Genomic DNA, 20259 nt, shown 5'->3' on the forward strand with positions numbered 1-20259 from the left:
ACTCCAGTTAACTAGGATTCTTTGTGTTGTGCGCTTGTTAAACTGTTGCTATTATACTAGTTACGACTTGTTTAACATGCAATGGGCACCCTTGGTTGTGCACTACAGGACAAAGTCTAAAGCAGTGTGATGCAGTAGTTCAAGTCTTGCCTATGCATTGTACTATTGGCAGTGTATTACATTCTAAGTGTACACAAGGGTCAATGCCAGATGACCTTGCTTGACTCGAGATGACCTCTCGTGACTCACGGTGACCCAGACTGACTCGCGGTGACCCAGACTGACTCGCGGTGACCCAGACTGACTCACAGTGACCCAGACTGACTCACGGTGACTCAGACTGATTCACGGTGACTCAGACTGACTCACGGTGACCCAGACTGACTCGCGGTGACCCAGACTGACTCACGGTGACCCAGACTAACTCACGGTGACCCAGACTGACTCACGGTGACTCAGACTGAATCACGGTGACTCAGACTAACTCACGGTGACCCAGACTGACTCGCGGTGACCCAGACTGACTCACGGTGACCCAGACTAACTCACGGTGACCCAGACTGACTCACGGTGACTCAGACTGAATCACGGTGACTCAGACTGACTCACGGTGACCCAGACTAATTTATGGTGACCCAGACTGACTCACGGTGACCCAGACCGACTCACCTTTCGTGTCTCGGGCTACTCAGATTTGACTCGCTGTGTCCCAGACTGACTCACCGTGACTCAGACTGGCTCACGGTGAGCCAGGCCGACCCACCATGACCCCAAGCTGACCCACCGTGACCCAGGCTGACCCAGAATGACCAAGGATGACCTACCTTGTTGCTGTTGCGTCTGGACCGGTTGGCCCTCCTCATGTCGTCGCCCGTAGAGTTCTTCCGGCTGGGGTTGCGGGACCTGCAGGAGAGGACGGGGCCGGTGAGAGAGAGAGAGAGAGAGAGAGAGAGAGAGAGAGAGAGAGAGAGAGAGAGAGAGAGAGAGAGAGAGAGAGAGAGAGAGAGAGAGAGAGAGAGAGATGGCTGCAGTAATGGTACCCTAGTGTGGGGGGGAAAGTGACTTGTCACACTACGTTGTCTTGAATGTTGTTTCAACTGTGTTGTGTTATCCGAGTACGAGGCACTCGGGAAGGTCGAGACGCTCAAGGTTGTGGCACTCCAAGGTCAAGATGCTCGAGGTTGAGGCACTCAATCCTGAGGCACTCAAGGCTGAGGCACTCAATCCTGAGGCACTCAATCTTGAGGCACTCGATCTTGAGGCATTCAAGGCTGAGGCACTCGAGGCCTAGGCACTCAATGATGAGGCACTCAAAGCTGAGGCACTCAAAGCCGAGGCACTCTAGGCCGAGGCACTCACTGCTGAGGCACTCAAAGCTATTGCACTCGGTCTTTGTACAGCCATATACAGTACATGTCTGCATACTCGTCTGTATGTATCTATCAGTGTTATCAGCTCTGTTGACATGCGTTTCTATCTATTCATCTATCCATCTGTCTGTCTATCTGATGAGAGTCCGTGAGAGAAAGAGAGATCAGAAGCAGATATCCTGCTAATGAGATCTACTGAGCCACTTCTGGCCTAGGACCGTCTGGCCATTGTAGTTAAAAAGGAAAAAAAAAAAGAGAGAGAGAAAGAAAGCGAATTAACGAGAAGCCATTCACGAACGGGAGCACATTCTTAGTTTATAGAAATGTACAGATATGACCTTGGGACTAGGTCTTCGCATGATGATAATAGTTCGTGATGGAAGGCTTGGTTGTATGGTCACTAGAAGGGCATCAGGCTGAGCTGTCGGGCTCCAGGCTGAGCTGTCGGGCTTAAGGCTGGGCTGTCGGGCTTCAGGCTGAACTGTCGGGCTTCAGGCTGGGCTGTCGGGCTTCAGGCTGGGCTGTCGGGCTTCAGGCTGAGCTGTCGGGCTTCAGGCTGAACTGTCGGGCTTCAGGCTGGGCTGTCGGGCTTCAGGCTGGGCTGTCGGGCTTCAGGCTGAGCTGTCGGGCTTCAGGCTGAACTGTCGGGCTTCAGGCTGGGCTGTCGGGCTTCAGGCTGGGCTGTCAGGCTTCAGGCTGGGCTGTCTGTTCACTATCACTCCACCCATCTCTTCCCTGGTTGTGGGCTCGGAACCAATCCATCTATCCTTCCCCATGAGGCTGGGGCCTTCAAAGCCTCTCCATCTATATGTTTGGTGCTGGTTCTCTGCCCTCCACCCACCCCAAGAAAAGCTTTTCCCTCCTACTAACCCATCCTCCCTCCCTCAACTTACTTGTAATTGTTATTCCTGGAGGGCGTGCGGGAGTTCTGGTTGGAGGCTGCCCTGGAGAGCCCTGGTGGGATGTCCAGGGTGGAGCCACCTGACCTGGGGGCGTTCAGCACGTCATGTACCATCCCCAGGTCCAGCTCCCCAGGCTTGTAGCGGTAGTGCTCGGCCGTCTTGCCAAACTGGGGGAGAGAGAGAGAGAGTGAGGGGTGAGGAGAGAGGCGGGGGCTTACGAGAGAGAGAGAGAGAGAGAGAGAGAGAGAGAGAGAGAGAGAGAGAGAGAGAGAGAGAGAGAGAGAGAGAGAGAGAGAGGGTGGTAGTGGGTGAGGTGTGAGAGCGAGAGGAGTAAACAGAGAGTAAACAGCAGAACCTCGTCAGTAAACAGTGGACTGCTGTACATTGTTTATAGGAAGAGTGTGTTATCATCCCACCTTACCCTTGTCAAGGGTTCCTCTAGTCTTTATCATCTGTCGTTACTTCGTTTATGTTCAACGTTGTTATTAGTGGTCTTGTGATCGTAGTAGTAGTAGTAGTAGTAGCAGGTAGTAGTAGTAGTCACTACAACTGCTAGTGGTAGTAGTGCTGGTTGTAGTGGTAATACGTAGTTCTCACCTTATCAACGTGCGAGGGGTCAGCCCCGGCCCTGAGCATCATGTTGTACACTTCGCCGCCGTCCTTGGCGACGGAGGCGTAGAAGAGGGGCGTCCTTCCCTGGCGGTCCTGGGCGAAGACTGTCGACTGGTTCTTCTGGACGATCCACTCGGACACCTCCAGGTTGCCGAGGGCGGCAGACTACCGGAGAGGTGGGGGATAAAGGTGTCTTTTATGATACATATGAAATAGGAGGTAAAAAGGCTATGGGCAAGTATTGTTGTTAACTTTGATCTTGTTCATCTCCATCTTAAATTACGTCATTAATCTCCATCTTAAATTACGTCATTAATCTCCATCTTAAATTACGTCATTGACTCCTTTTCTGTAATAATTTCTTAATCCTGCCAGATTACCCTGGTGTAAATTATCTTATAATGGTCGACTTTAAACAATCGGATCTTCAATTTGCAAGGGTTACTTTCGGCCCCTGCTCGAGGTGCCATTTGGTTAGCGGGTCATCGATAATCAAACGAAATATAAATGGCCTTATGATTTAAGAGACATATGTCCTTGAAACGCGGTGTCTTTAATCAGAAAAGACACAGTAAAGTTGTCCAAAACTGAGCATCAGTTTTGATCTTGTATGTAAGTAGTAACAGCGAAGAGGGTTCGGTGGCCTGAAGGTTATAAGGTTTAAACAATAGCTCATATAGAGAGTTGTTGATGATGTAAATGGCTAAGGGTGATCTCAGACAAGCAAGGACCGAGTATTGTACTGTGTAAGTGAGAGACATTTCCTCCTAGTGAGTAATGTGGTAAAGTAACTTGTGTATCTTTGTGTTCATTCACGGAGTTTAGTGTATGCATTACGTTCAAATGGGATTTGGTTGTATTGGTGTAATACAGTTGTGTATCCTCCCCTCCTGAATTATACTGATCTAGTGAAATCCTACAGAAAGTGGCGTAAAAGATAATAAAAACTGGGAGAATGAACCCACCCTTACGATAGACACGTAAGGGCACGGAGGATGTACGTATCAGACGGGATGAGGTCAAACCAAGAAGGACTAGAGGGTGTTTATTCCTGTATGGGAAGGGCTGGAATGTACCTTATGGAGTGGGTTCAGGCCATTCTGGTCCTTGGCTGTCAGGATCTCCGGCTGCTCCACCTTGGCGTCTAGGGTCTCCATGTCCCCCTTCAGGGCCGCGTGGTGCACCTCCTTGATCTTCGCCTGCAGGATAGTGGGCAAAGACGTGATAGGCAGACGTGGTTTCTCGCCTATAATACCTATTCCCGCCCTTCAGCTGTTTCCTACGCCCTTCTCTACCCCTATGGGAAGAGCCCTTTCCCTTGCTACCCTGTCTCCGTCTGTAGTAGAGGGGATGGGGCAGGAGCCTGATGCTTTACTCTCTCGTCTCCATCTGTAGTGGTGGGTCGGGAGGAGCCTTCTACTTTACTATCATGTCTCCATTCATATACATTAAAAACTTAGGATAACCTCGTCACTGACCATCGGGTCTTCTGTCATGTGGCTGTCCCGAGCACCGCCACCTCTCCGTCCAACCCTCCCTCACCAGGAGTGAGAGCGGAGGAGAGCAACACACTTACCATCATTCTCGGGACGAGGTTCAGGAACTGTCGCACTTTAGCGTGGTTGCTGGTCTCCTGGAGGAGTCTGTTGCCCTCGCCTTCCCACACGATCTGTTCCAAGCGGGCCAAGTCCTGGTCGTGGATCCAGATACGGATGTTGGCGCCTGTGATGTTCATACCTGCAGAAGGGGGCAGCAGAAGGAATGTTGTATGGGGCTGGGTAGTAGCTATACTGAGATATCGTCTCCAAAGGTTGTCATTATACTCTGTGCCACGTTATCATACTCTGAATGTTAAGTTGACGTACTTCAAGAGTTATGTGAAGACAGGGAGGGGAAATAAGGGCATGAGATGGGTCCACTCCTTGTTTCGTGAAAGTGACCAAAGCTTAATGATTTGAGTTGGTCAAGATGCTATACCTACGTTGTGATTCATGTTTTGTTCCATCATTCCGCAGTGGAGGTGGGGAAAGAATATACCTCAACTGTTTCCCATGATATCGTACTCAAGGGGCTGTTATTGTACTACATGAGCAGCGGCATCGTACTGGAAGGTTTAAGTTGACGTACATGAAAGGTCGAGTTGTCGTGCAGTTTCGAGATGATATCATGAGTATATCTATCCCACTAAACCTCCCTCCCTGTACGTCCAGCCTTCCCACCAAACCTCCCTCTTCATACCTTCCCTATCCCATTAACCCTCCCTCCTCTTACCAGCCATCCCACTAACCTTCTCTCTTGGGCGGGGTCGTAATCTTGTGTGCCGGGGAGTTCCTCTTCGGCAGGGTGCGTCGCTTGCCCTTCGAGTCCCCGCTGCCCTTGTTGCTGGAGGAGCGCCGCCGGACCAAGTGGATGTCCTCGGGATGTGACATGTAATCCGCTGCCGTCTTGCCCTTGGAGTCCTGTACCTGAGGTGGGGAGCAGAAGGCGTCTTTGTGTCTGTAGGAGGTGGAGCTCATTACGTTGTATAAGACGGTTGTGTACGTGTGTTTACGCTGATAGTAAATTGATGGCTCTCTCTCTCTCTCTCTCTCTCTCTCTCTCTCTCTCTCTCTCTCTCTCTCTCTCTCTCTCTCTCTCTCTCTCTCTCCCTCGAATTGCACCGTTCATTCCACAACAAATAGACTTACTTCTCGAGGCTCTATCTCTTTCTTTCTTTTTTCAATCTTGATATGAGGTCTTTGGCAACCTAAGAGGATGGATGAGCCGTTGTGACAACTGTTTCTTTCCCCGCACGGATAAGCTTTAGAACTCTTTGCCCTCTCGTGTCCTCCCTGACGCCTACCACCTGATCCCTTTTGGAAAAATGCAAGTTTCCACTTCCTCCATGACTCTTGGATGATCTCTCCTCGTCTCTCCTAACTTCTCTGTCACTTTAGTCCCCTTTTGTCATAGCTGAGTCCTTCATGAGAGCTCGTCCGTGGTAGGAGACCTCCTACTTACAGAGGTGTGTGTGTGTGTGTGTGTGTGTGTGTGTGTGTGTGTGTGTGTGTGTGTTTGTGTGTGTGTATGTGTGTGTGTGTGTGTGTGTATCAAAGGTTAAAGGCCAGGCCGTAATACTCGAGGGTCGCACCGTCGTAGTCGAGGGTTGCACCGTCGTGCTTGAGGGTCGTGCTCGAGGGTCGTACCGTCGTGGTCGAGGGTCGCACGGTCGTGGTCGAGGGTCGCACGGTCGTGGTCGAGGGTCGCACGGTCGTGGTCGAGGGTCGCACCGTCGTGGTCGAGGGTCGCACCGTCGTGGTCGAGGGTCGCACCTTCGTGGTCGAGGGTCGCACCTTCGTGGTCGAGGGTCGCACCTTCGTGGTCGAGGGTCGCACCTTCGTGGTCGAGGGTCGCACCGTCGTGGTCGAGGGTCGCACCGTCGTGGTCGAGGGTCGCACCTTCGTGGTCGAGGGTCGCACCGTCGTGGTCGAGGGTCGCACCGTCGTGGTCGAGGGTCGCACCGTCGTGGTCGAGGGTCGCACCGTCGTGGTCGAGGGTCGCACGGTCGTGGTCGAGGGTCGCACCGTCGTGGTCGAGGGTCGCACCTTCGTGGTCGAGGGTCGCACCGTCGTGGTCGAGGGTCGCACCTTCGTGGTCGAGGGTCGCACCGTCGTGGTCGAGGGTCGCACCTTCGTGGTCGTGGATCGCACCGTTGTGCTCAAGGGATTAATAACGAGCGAGTGTCGGGTGGGGGGCGGGTGGTAGGTGGTATAATCAAGAGAACATAATGTCATGTCCGGGGATACGGCCCCCCCGAGAAAATTACAAGGTATGAACGTCAGGAGAATGAGGAGCGAGACCGAGGGAACACACTGGACTGTGGTTTGTGTAGCAATACTGTGGACCTGGCGGCGGGAAGACTGTGTTCCAGAGAGAGAGAGAGAGAGAGAGAGAGAGAGAGAGAGAGAGAGACCCCAACATGATGTTTCCCCAAGAATATCGTAAGAACAAGGCAAGCTCCGTCAGAGCACAGTAAAAAAAGAAAAAAAGAAACAGGTTTTACGCACAAACCAATCCCTGACTTTCGAAAAAAAGTAATGTGAATAAACCAATCCCTGAGTTTCCAAAAAAAAAAAAAATAATATGTATATATAGAAGAGAATGAAGCCATAAGACGAAAAGATTGAAGGGGAAAAAATGATGGAAAAGATGGAAGATGATTTAGCTTCGGGTACTAAGGAACGAAGAGATGTAATAAAGAAGCAGCGCATAGGTTTGAATTCTGGTTGTGGCAGTCGGTCCACTGCCAACCCAGCTGTTCATCCATCCCTAGAGGTTGGTCGAAAAGATGTGTACCTGGATTAGGTACGACCCTTAGGTATAATGGCCTGGCTTTTTTGACGTGACCTCTGAGGCTGAAGGCCAGCCCTTCTATTCAGAGGTGGTTAGGTCGTGCTCCATGGGTCGTGGGGTCGTGCTCAAGGGGTCTGGGGTCGTGCTCAAGGGGTCTGGGGTCGTACTCAAGGGGTCGTGGGGTCGTGCTCAAGGGGTCGTACTCAAGGGGTCGTGGGGTCGTGCTCAAGGGGTCGTGGGGTCGTGCTCAAGGGTTTAAGGATGTGGTAGTTGTACCTGGGTGTCTTGGACGACGCCACACAGGAGGTTGTACATGTCGTCCGGGAACTTGCTCGCGGCGCAGTAGTGGAGAGGCACGCGTTCGTCCTGTGGAAAAAGAGAAAGAGAAACGTGATGCAGGGCCTTAATAAAAACGTATCGCCGATCGTCCCAGAAGGCGTTTTTAGCAGGATAGAGGGAAGAGAGGAGGGTGGGGTGGATGGAAATTATATTCCACTCTCGTATCGTCACTTTTGAAATGGAGGAACAGACTGAGCCAAGCGGGATGTTTTTGCCCTCGAGGGAGACGCTACCTCTCTCCACTGAGGAGGACAAGCAGGCGTGCAAAGACGTAAATAATAATCATACTTGACGTATTGAGGTCGTTGGGAAAGAAGAGCTATATATATATATATATATATATATATATATATATATATATATATATATATATATATATATATATATATAAACACACACAAGACATACGCGTTATCCAAACCACAATGGCGGCACACCGCCATACCACGGGGCAGCGGTGCACCAAGGGTCGCGTGAGTAATTTGAAAGGGGATTATCCTCGCTGGAATTTACTCCCACCGTAAAACTGATGTTTGTTAAGTGTAATGCCAGGTGTGAGGTGGGGCTTGGCCTGGCCTGGCGGTACGAGCAGGGCATCCGGCGCCGGGAGGTGTGTCCTCATGTAATGACCGGAGTTCTGGAGACCTGATTCCCGGTTCTGAGATCCGGGAGAAGTGTCTTAATCTATACAGTTTGTCTACCAGCCTATCTATCTATCCATATATCTATCTGTATCTATATATTTATCTGTATATGGGGTCGATGTGGACTGAACCATGGCATGTGAAGCGCCCGCGGTAAACCATGGAGAGGTCTGTGGAGCCTGGATACGGATAGGGAGCTGTGGTTTCGGTGCATTTACACATGACAGCTACAGAGAATGGATGCGGCCTTTCATCGTCTGTTCCCGGCGCTGGCTCGCTGACGCGGGCAACTGCGTTCCAGCACGGTGGCGTGTGTGTGTGTGTGGATATATAACTGTGCTTAAGGGGGGTCGAGAGCCTCCGTTACTGGTGTTGAGTTGAGGCCAGGAATCACTTCAGCAATGCCCTCGCGAAGGAGAGGTTTCGATCCCAGTGTTTGTAGGTTACGAGGTCGGTGCTCAACCAGCTAGGCGAGTCGCAACGCCGCCTTCCTTCCTTCTCTCTCTCTCTCTCTCTATCTCTCTCTCTCTCTCTCTCTCTCTCTCTCTCTCTCTCTCTCTCTCTCCTTAAACGGGTGCGGTTGTCGTCCTTTGTAGGTCGTGGCCCAGCGTCATCACGTAGGTCGTGAAGAGCCCATATGATGCCCCACGCGAGGAAGAGAGAGACTCGGCGCGAGCGAAAGACTACGCTGCTGCTGACGCCCCTGCTCCTGACGCCCCTGCTCCTGACGCCCCTGCTGCTCTGGTGCCCCCTCTCCTCCGCCCCGGCCAACCCACAGCGCACCGCGCTCGATGTTTACAAGTCGCCCGGGGAACGTTGGCAGGCAGGGCGGCCATCGAGGTGTTCCGTGCCTCCAGCCTCTACGTCTCCCGTAATGGGTGAGCGAGGGAATGTTTTACGACTATGCAATGGCTGCCGTAATCTCTCGGTAATGAATATTATCGATCGATTATTCCTTGATGTCTATTTTAAAGTGATTCGGTGTTGGCTGCCGTAATCTCTCGGTAATGAATATCATTTATCGATCATTCCTTGATGTCTATTGTACTAGAATTACCCCCCGTATACGTCACGACAAACTCAGTAATGTGTGCGTCGAGACAAGGACAGACTTTAGTGGTGGGGATTCACCATATGGCTTTAAAAGGAGACGTGTATATTTTCAAAACTTTTTTTTTTTTATTATTTTGCTTTGTCGCTGTCTCCCGCTTTAGCGAGGTAGCGCAAGGAAACAGACGAAAGAATGGCCCAACCCACCCACATACATACACGTCCACACACGCAAATATACATACCTATACATCTCAATGTACACATATGTATACACACACAGACATATACATATATACACATGTACATAATTCATACTGTCTGCCTTTATTCATTCCCATCGCCACCTCGCCACACATGGAATACCATCCCCCTCCCCCCTCATGTGTGCGAGGTAGCGCTAGGAAAAGACAACAAAGGCCCCATTCGTACAGGAGTGTAAGGATGTGGGGAAGCCATCTAGCGAAGACAGTGTTAACCAACAGCCAGTTACAGTCTACCGTTAGTGCATTTACTCTCTTGCACAGTAGGTTTAATTGGGTATTCAATCGTGTAGTTAGCACCGTTATTTGATAAGAAGTGAAAGCAAATCTTTTACAGCCATTCTTATTGTTATAATCACTCTTCATTTACATCAAGTTGGGCCACCATTTTGCACATAAAGAATGCAAATTACCTGAGAATATGCAAGAACACATGAAGAAATCCCTCTCCCAATTACATATTAAATACGTCAGCGTTTTTAGAAAATGGAATCTTGACCAGAAACTCTATAGTGGACGAAAACCATCACTTTTTTTTTTTTCTTTTCTTCTTTTTTTAACCATTTGTATATCTATTTTTAACCATTTGTATATTCAACTTGCGCACGAGACACAAGTCTCCAATCTGAATTTGACCTGACACGTCTTTCCTATAAAAGCTAAATGTTCCAACTTGACCTAAACCATCTCGAGTTAAACGCGAGGTCAGGACTAAGACACACACACACACACACACACACACACACACACACACACCAGAACAAGTGCGCAGATTGGTGTAAGTTCCTGCCGGGGTTAAATTGGCTCGCGTCAGCTATCCCGTCTGGTATGGATAAACCCATGATGACCCCACCATTAACCTTTGACCCAGAGGTCGACAGGTCTGGGGAGCGTTGCAATCCAGTATATCGTCTATAACAGACTGCCTCCACCTCTGCAGCCTTCTATACCGTGGGTCAGGTATATATACCTATATATCCTATATGTTTACGTTTTCTGTTGCTCCAGTCGCTTCCAGTTAGTTGGGGGGGTCACTATGACAGAAGTGATAAGGAAGGTGATAAGGGAATAGTGATATGAATATCCCATTTTCTTTTTTTTTTTTTTGCCTCTTGAGTTTCATCCGTTGTGTACGAACTGGAAGCATCGAACTCGTTGCAGAGAACGGGAGGCGCTGAAGAATGGCGCGGAGGTCGGCTTTCGAATCTCTCTCTCTCTCTCTCTCTCTCTCTCTCTCTCTCTCTCTCTCTCTCTCTCTCTTCCCGTCTTGCTGATGGTGATGAATTGAACCCTAACGTGACACGCGGGGGGAAAAGAAATGAATTAGGAAATCGAAGGCAGAGATTTGGAAAACACACACACAAATAGCCCGGTGAGAGAGAGAGAGAGAGAGAGAGAGAGAGAGAGAGAGAGAGAGAGAGAGAGAGAGAGAGAGAGAGAGAGAGAGACGATGTGATTTCGAGGCGAGGCATTCGCCTCAACACCTGTGCTCCTTGGCGTCACGTGTAGAAGCAATACCAACAGAGTACACGGCTGATTCATGACGTCACATGTATAAACAAACACATCAGAGCACACAGCTGATTCATGACGTCACACCTCTCGGGGTCAGTCAATCGGCCATCCAGCGTCCGCCAGAGATCGATGGCTGACGCACCACCTCCAGCAGACACCTCCATACAGGTTGTTGTCTCTGGCCCCCTCACACACACACACACACACACACCGCTGCGATCGCTAGAGATCTGTGTTAATCTTATCACCTTTTACAGACACACGGATTATCATTACGGGCGTCCGGTAACCCCACGAAGACTGCCCAATCTTCTCCTTGGTCGATTTTATTTTTGCGTCAATGATACGGTTATTTCACTGCAGAACTCCTGGGGACGGAGTTTGATACGTGGGGGTGTCTGAGGGTCGCCTCGTCAGAGGCGCGTATATCACATTCGTTCGTATATCAGGAGTCATTCTAGCGCTAGGCTGAGGTGGGAGGACCTTAGACTCTTAGATGTTTGCGTCCGCTCTGTCACTATGTTGCTGGTTAAAGTTCGGAGCGGAGTTTTATCATACTGTCCACTCCCCCCTGTACCCCAGTCCTCACCCTTGTGAGTTCGTAAATCGCCTTTCATTTGAAATGAATGTCTCATTTCTATCTTATTCCTTCCCGGAACAAGTTTTCTTGTGGCCGGGGCGGGTGGAAAGCAACCATAGTGAAATCAAATATATCCGAGTCTTTTTGAGGCAATCCATCATTCCTGTGTTTTTCATGCTTCTTTTTTTTTTTGTCATTCATCATGCTGAAGTGTTGGTCATGGTTGATCCACGTTGTGCTGAGGAATTAGCAGTACGACACTGAGTAGCCAGGAGTGGAAATTACAGCTATAGCCATACTGTAGTATTTTGAGATATTGAATAAGGTTTTTGCCTGTAGAATACCTCATAACTGGGGTTAGGAATTTCCCTTGACCATCACCGCAGGATGGCAATCGCTCACGGGGATATGGCTTTTGTTATCTCTCTCTCTCTCTCTCTCTCTCTCTCTCTCTCTCTCTCTCTCTCTCTCTCTCTCTCTCTCTCTGTCTGTCTGTCTGTCTGTCTGTCTGTCTCTCTCTCTCTCTCTCTCTCTCTCTCTCTCTCTCTCTCTCTCTCTCTCTCTCTCTCTGTCTGTCTGTCTGTCTGTCTGTCTGTCTGTCTCTCTCTCTCTCTCTCTCTCTCTCTCTCTCTCTCTCTCTCTCTCTCTCTCTCTCTCTCTCTCTCTCTCTCTTTCTGTCTGTCTGTCTGTCTGTCTGTCTGTCTGTCTCCCCCCCCTCTCTCTCTCTCTCTCTCTCTCTCTCTCTCTCTCTCTCTCTCTCTCTCTCTCTCTCTCTCTCTCTCTCTCTCACCGATGTTAGTCTCCTTGATGGTCGCATGATGCGAAAGATCCTCAGTTTCGTCTTTCTCAAAACAAACATTCACCATCAGGAGACGGGGCTTGGTCGTCGGCGAATCCCACTGAACTGTGGACGACAAGGATGGACAGAGACTCGGTCTCCCGGACCCTCTGTAAACCCGTCGTGCGTAAATAACGTTCTCTATCACCCATTTGGTGGTGGAGGGGTGACTCATGTAAATTAATATACATTCCTTTGGAGAAGCACTTTACGACATAAACCACCCTCCCCAAGAAAAAAATGTTTGTATTTTACCGTTTCATTTCATGTGATGTAATCATTCTCGTCTTCCCTTATGTTTGGTATGCAACCCGGAAGTTCCTCTTCATTGCATGTCAGCCGGCTACCTAAACCAGGGTTGACTGATGGTGTTGGAGGGTGACCTGTAAGTTATGGAATTCAGGTGTTATTTACTCCGCCTCTGATGTAGTTTGTACACCTTCCGTTAAGGTAGTCACAATTTCCGATGGGAGCGGGACGATTAATTTGGGTTATATAGATTTTGAGTCTCTCTCTCTGCACGCGACGTAATGTCATTTAACAGTATCCGATTCCGGGTGGGGCGTCGTTTTCTTTCGTTTTCAATGTTCTCTTTCGAGAAACGAGACGGAATTGACGATCGACGTAAACGAAAAATTCTGTAGCGTTTTATTAACTTTAATAAAAGGGCCCGGGGGGGGGGGTTCTTATTATGCCTGACATTGGCTGGATCATTGGCTCCGGTCACGGATTGAAAACAATAAAGAAAAGAGAAATAAATGAAGATCAATGTGTGTGTGTGTGTGTGTGTGTGTGGGTGGGTGGGTTGGGCCATTCTTTCGTCTATTTCCTTGCGCTACCTCGCTAAGGCGGGAGAGAGCGACGAAGTATAATAAATGAATGAATCTATCTATATATAATGTCTAGACCAGTATACATTGTTCGGGATTTTATATAACCAATTCATGTCGTACAGCAGTGTGATCACTTGTCACGCTCTGGTGTCGTATGTCTACCTACTTGCGTGTTACAAACGCCGTATTTACCTGTGCTGGCTGGTCTCTCGTGGGACTTAGCCGTGTATCATGTGGGTTCTCACGATGTAAAGTTGCGGGAAACGGGTTTGAGGGCGTACACATGGGATTTGTTTTCTTCCAAGAATTGTCCTTTCCCAATCGTGTCTTAAAGACAAAAAAAGAAAAAAAAAAGAAATGTAATATAAGGATTATATTTATTGAGGTCACGCCTCGTCTCAGAGTTGAGACTGGTCAGGGTCAAGGGTGTTGGGTCAATAAGGATGTTAGGAATGGGATGTAATACTCTCACTACAAGTCCTGGTCAGGTCATTTGGGATTTAGGGATCATTAACGTCGCCATCGTAAACCCCTCCAGGCCTTGAAGGTCATCGTAAGATCATACTCGCTCGCTTCATACCCATGGTCCTTCATGACCCCAATATGATCCACAGACATTCACATACGAGTCCATTTCTTCTGGCGAGTCATTTACTTGGATCATGAAGAGCAACAGTCCTAGGATGGAGCCCTTCGGCACACCACCAGTGACCTTGGCCTATTTGGAGAAGGCTCCTCCGATACACGTTATATTGTTCCCATTCAGTGGAGTAATTTCTTCTCCACTGAGGGAGTTTCTCCTGTGTGGCACGGTGTCAAATGCTTTCTGGCACGCACAATTCACCCAGCCATATCTCGTTGTTAAAAAAAGAACTCGCTCCATTACAGAAGTCCTCAGAGATTTGTCGTAAATGACCTCCTTTTTGAAGGAATCCATGCGTGTGTGTGTGTGTGTGTGTGTGTGTGTGTGTGTGTGTGATCACTGGCGTGGAATATCTAGGTCGGGAATGCAGAGTACACCGCAGTAGGTCGGGTAAGGAAACTCCCTCCCTCGTATGTCGTATTCCCCCTGGTGGTTGAGAAGACATGGTCTTGACTGTGGTTAACACCCTCACTGCCACACCTGGTGGTGGTTAACACCCTCACTGCCACACCTGGTGGTGGTTAACACCCTCACTGCCACACCTGGTGTTGGTTAACACCCTCACTGTCACACCTGGTGGTGGTTAACACCCTCACTGCCACACCTGGTGGTGGTTAACACCCTCACTGCCACACCTGGTGGTGGTTAACACCCTCACTGCCACACCTGGTGGTGGTTAACACCCTCACTGCCACACCTGGTGGTGGTTAACACCCTCACTGCCACACCTGGTGGTGGTTAACACCCTCACTGCCACACCTGGTGGTGGTTAACACCCTCACTGTCACACCTGGTGGTGGTTAACACCCTCACTGTCACACCTGGTGGTGGTTAACACCCTCACTGTCACACCTGGTGGTGGTTAACACCCTCACTGTCACACCTGGTGGTGGTTAACACCCTCACTGTCACACCTGGGTGTGGTTAACACCCTCACTGCCACACCTGGTGTTGGTTAACACCCTCACTGCCACACCTGGTGGTGGTTAACACCCTCACTGTCACACCTGGGTGTGGTTAACACCCTCACTGCCACACCTGGTGGTGGTTAACACCCTCACTGTCACACCTGGTGTTGGTTAACACCCTCACTGTCACACCTGGTGGTGGTTAACACCCTCACTGTCACACCTGGTGTTGGTTAACACCCTCACTGTCACACCTGGTGTTGGTTAACACCCTCACTGTCACACCTGGGTGTGGTAGATAGTTAAGTAAGTTCATCTACCCAGCGACGCGTATGATCGAACTGGCGCGAATTACCATAACGATTTTCTATACCTCGTCACACCGTGACCAATTGCGAAAGCATTTCTTTTTTTTTTTTTGGCTTGCAGCGCTTCGTGTCGGTCAGTGATACCACAACCTGTAGTTAGATTGGTCGCCAATTATTAGAAATAGTGGGCTTGGTTAGACAGGTCTACAGCAAGTCTTAGAACTTCAGAGGCGAGCAAGGCACACGTTTGGAACATGAGAATGACTAACGTACGTCACACCTTGTGTGTGTGTGTGTGTGTCATGGTATGCTGAACTCGGCATACCTCTCCATGTTATATATCGTTTTTAAGAGAAGTTATGGAGGAAGGGCGTCCAGTTGGTTTTGATTTTTCTCTTGTATATTCTTGTGCCAGTTTCCATTACTCGTATATTTCTATTACTAGTATATTTCCTGTACTCGTATATTTCCATTACTCGTATATTTCCATTACTCGTATATTTCCTTTACTCGTATATTTCCATTACTCGTATATTTCCATTACTCGTATATTTCCTTTACTCGTATATTTCCTTTACTCGTATATTTCCATTACTCGTATATTTACTCGTATATTTCAATTACTCGTATATTTCCATTACTCGTATATTTCTATTACTCGTATATTTCCATTACCCGTATATTTCCATTACTCGTATATTTCCTTTACTCGTATATTCATTCTTATACTTTACTGTTGCTTTTGCGGTAAATCTTGTGCATCGCCATTTCATCGTTACACACATATAAGAGGATATGAGACGTTGTAAATAAGACATCTTTAAAATCTCAAAAATCTGGTATTGGTAAACAGTAAGTCAGGGGAGACTATACTAGATCTGCAGGACAGCTGTATCTGACCTACGTCACCAGTCACTGTATCTCGGCTGTCGAACCCAGTGACTCATTATTTTTCCCAAGATAGCAGCAAAATGCCTCAGACCCACCCGAGCAATACCTTCGTTATCAAATCAAATCCAGCTTAAGCTGACTGGACTTGAGTATATTAGGAACCTAGAATAGATGCGATAGATATCGGTCGTTTTCGTACCTGTTTTGTTTGAGTTAGATTTTTTTTTCTCTTATCCTTATTCATCATGAGAAAAAAACAAACAGTTACCTCCCCCCTCCCCGAGCCGCGCCTAGATACCCGTCCAGTGTTTGTTTACAGCGTCGTCATGACGACCGCTTGTTCTGTCAATTGGCACCGTCTTTGACTTTAGTTTGATATGTGTTCGTATCCTTATTATTGGTCCTATTTTCGTTTAGCAAATGACTATGGCCCTTTAATCTTGTTCATCTAGGTGGCCCATACTTCAGAGGTGTGGCAAAACACGATCGAATTCCTTCGCATAATGCGTTTCAAGTTGATCCAGCGATCGCAACGATAGGATTTGTGTTGTGAAAATCCATCACGCTCTCCTTGAACACAGCAAGTGTTTGTTTGTCGGTATTTACTGAACTGCTCGCTACTTGCTGAGGGGCGGTGAGGGGGTGTTCACCTGCCGCCCAGTCGTCTTCGGGTTTCTCTTTTGGCCATTAGCAGCGATGGCTAAGATTCGCCATCAGGAGTGTACATTCTCGTTAAAGTACTTCTGACACTTTCTCACGTTCAAGGGGGTTCCATTAATTTCCCTGCTACTGGAAGTAGCGAAATCCTTGGCCTGCGGGAGCTTCTGGTAAAGGAGGTTCTTCTTAACACTGGGACCCGCTCTTAGAAAGAGGTTCTGGGGCAATATTGAATGGAATATGTATATGTGAAAAAGAAAAATTACATGGCATTTATAGGTTTGGAGAAGTGCGTATGATTGGATGGGCACAGAGGCCTTGTAGAAGGTGCTACGCATGGATGTGTGTGTGTGTGTGTATGTGTGTGTGTGTGTGTGTGTGGGTCAATGGAACGTTGCTAAATGCAGCGATGAGTTTTTATCAGGGTGGGGTAAGGTAAGTCGTGAGTGCGAGTGAGACATGAGGAGGGTGAGTGGTTCCCGGCGAAGGTGAGGTTTCAAATCGAAGGCCACGTTAAGTCACCATGGCTGTTTAGTTCGTCTGTGGACGGGGTGTTGAGGAAGGTGAACGTCAGGGTACTGAAGCTAGAGGGCGGAGTGGTCGTGCGCTGGGGATGGCAGGTTTGCGGACGACACGACTTGGCTGGCGGACTGTAGATGGGAACTCCACAAGATGATCACAAAGTTTTGGAAGACTGAATGAAAGAAGAAAACTGGAGTGTAAAACACTGAATACCCACTCCCATTTTCCATCGATGGGCTCGCGTTGAATTTTGTATATTTGCATTGAAATGACCCAGAGTAATAATGTGGAATTGATTGCGTTGTTTCGACCACCGTTTGATTGTAAGTAGACTGTCGGTGATGATTCGCTCGTATATACAAAAGTAGGAAATAAAAGGTTAGTCGAGGTGATTGACCCCAAGGTTTATTTTTGTTTTTACCCTGAATAATAATAATGATATTGTGACACGATTTCTCCCTGTCTGATCCTCTGTCTTAATGTGTCTAGTGGTGGCTGGGCTGTGTTGCTGTCACCAGTGGTGGCTGGGGTGTGTTGCTGCCACCAGTGGTGGCTGGGCTGTGTTGCTGTCACCAGTGGTGGCTGGGCTGTGTTGCTGTCACCATTGGTGGCTGGGCTGTGTTGCTGCCACCAGTGGTGGCTGGGCTGTGTTGCTGTCACCAGTGGTGGCTGGGCTGTGTTGCTGTCACCATTGGTGGCTGGGCTGTGTTGCTGTCACCAGTGGTGGCTGGGGTGTGTTGCTGTCACCAGTGGTGGCTGGGCTGTGTTGCTGTCACCAGTGGTGGCTGGGCTGTGTTGCTGTCACCAATGGTGGCTGGGGTGTGTTGCTGTCACCAGTGGTGGCTGGGGTGTGTTGCTGTCACCAGTGGTGGCTGGGCTGTGTTGCTGTCACCAGTGGTGGCTGGGCTGTGTTGCTGTCACCAATGGTGGCTGGGGTGTGTTGCTGTCACCAGTGGTGGCTGGGGTGTGTTGCTGTCACCAGTGGTGGCTGGGCTGTGTTGCTGTCACCAGTGGTGGTTGGGCTGTGTTGCTGTCACCAGTGGTGGCTGGGCTGTGTTGCTGTCACCAGTGGTGGCTGGGTTGTGTTGCATGCTACCAGTGGTGGAATGGGTCGAGCCATTGTTACCAGTGGTGCAAAGGGTTGTGATGTTGTCACTAGTGTTGCATGGGCTGGTGTTGTCACGGTTGCCCAGGAGTGTTTCATCAATGACCTGCCATCACTTCTATCTATCTATTATATCAACATGGCTCAGCTGGCTTACCCTAAGGTCAGGTTAAACCTGACCTTCATTTCAATCGACCCAAGTCAAAAGTCAACCAACGTGGGACAATTAGATTTGAAAATTCATGCTATGTATATATATATATATATATATATATATATATATATATATATATATATATATATATATATATATATATATATATATATATACACACATTATCCCTGGGGATAGGGGAGAAAGAATACTTCCCACGTATTCCCTGCGTGTCGTAGAAGGCGACTAAAAGGGGAGGGAGCGGGGGGCTGGAAATCCTCCCCTCTCATTATTTTTTTTTTTTTTAATTTTCCAAAAGAAGGAACAGAGAAGGGGGCCAGGTGGAGATATTCCCTCAAAGGCCCAGTCCTCTGTTCTTAACGCTACCTCGCTGATGCGGAAAATGGCGAATAGTTTGAAAAAAGAAAAAAATATATATATATATATATATATATATATATATATATATATATATATATATATATATATATATATATATACCGGAAGTATAGTATTCTAAGTGAAAAATATTTCTTTACTACGTAATAATTTGATAAATCTATTGAATGTCGTAGTTTAACAGACCACTGAAATTCCTCGTTTTGGTTATTTCATTAAATACAATAGTTCAGTACAGATAGATTCATTGATTAAATAAATAGTTTAGATACAACACTGTAATGAACTACTAAATCTGTTAAATCTATTGGTGTTATATAACTATTGACTCTTATGAAGAAACCATTACTGAAATTATACATTTCCTGTAGAGGCAATTGAAAAAGTATTATGGAAAAAAAAAATATATATATCGCTCTTGCAGACGAAACGTGAGATTCGAGGAACTCTTGGCCCATGACCAATAAAAATTTTTTTCCCTCAGGTTGCATAGGAAATAATGAATCTTTTTTTCCCCTCAGTTTGCATAGTTAGGAAATAATGTTATCCAGCCATGGTTTTGGCATGAGGTATTGTGGAGAAAAGATGTGTCCCTGTGTTGTGGCTGTGGCCTCACCCCTGGTGTGGGGATACGGTTGGGGCGGGGGAGGGGCGGATGGGGCGGGGCGGGGCGAGAGGTAGGTAGGTAGGTAAGTAGATAGGTAGACAGGTAGATAGGTAGACACCCGCCTGGGTAGGATGTAGAGGAGGAGGGGATATGATAAGGGGGAAAGACAGACCCACCCCCTCTCTCCTTCTCTCCCCTAACTCAATAATAGTGTATTATGCAGAGACTGGGGTGCCCAGGCCTGCCCCCACCATCACCGCACACCTGTCCTTTCCTACACACCTGTCCTCGCCTACACCTGGCTCCTCCCACCACCACACACCTGTCCTGCTTGTACTACGCTCTCACACACCACCTCACATACCTGCTCTGCTTACACCTGGCTCCCCATCCACACTCCCACGGAACACATACACACAACCACACATACACACACACACACACACACACACACACACACACACACACACACCACCCACCCACCCACCCACACACACACACACGCACACGCACACGCACAACCACTCACACACACACACACACACAACCACCCACACACCCACACACAACCACCCACACACGTACACAAACACCCACCCACACACACACACACACACACACACAATTATATATATATATATATATATATATATATATATATATATATATATATATATATATATATATATATATATATATATAACCAAAGATAATCCTGTCATATAAAATTTGTTTTCCTTTCATAAAATTCCTGTCATTGCTCGTAATATCACTGCGAGTAGAGACC

At 48.2% G+C, this 20259-nt stretch overlaps 1 protein-coding gene across 5 annotated transcripts in view; it reads right to left on the reverse strand.

The window, feature by feature from the left end:
- Positions 1-20259, reverse strand: part of LOC139748307 (uncharacterized) — a 107934-nt gene that overhangs the window by 34209 nt on the left and 53466 nt on the right. For all 5 annotated transcript variants that reach the window (XM_071661309.1, XM_071661308.1, XM_071661307.1 and 2 more), the window contains 7 exons: positions 7493-7582; positions 5172-5349; positions 4461-4621; positions 3961-4083; positions 2870-3049; positions 2264-2439; positions 825-903 (listed from right to left, as the gene is read on the reverse strand). In XM_071661309.1, the coding sequence (XP_071517410.1) occupies positions 825-903; positions 2264-2439; positions 2870-3049; positions 3961-4083; positions 4461-4621; positions 5172-5349; positions 7493-7582 (987 nt within the window). The remainder of the gene's footprint in view (positions 1-824; positions 904-2263; positions 2440-2869; positions 3050-3960; positions 4084-4460; positions 4622-5171; positions 5350-7492; positions 7583-20259) is intronic.

Source organism: Panulirus ornatus, chromosome 73 (assembly GCF_036320965.1).
Source record: "Panulirus ornatus isolate Po-2019 chromosome 73, ASM3632096v1, whole genome shotgun sequence".
Taxonomy (NCBI): domain Eukaryota; kingdom Metazoa; phylum Arthropoda; class Malacostraca; order Decapoda; family Palinuridae; genus Panulirus; species Panulirus ornatus.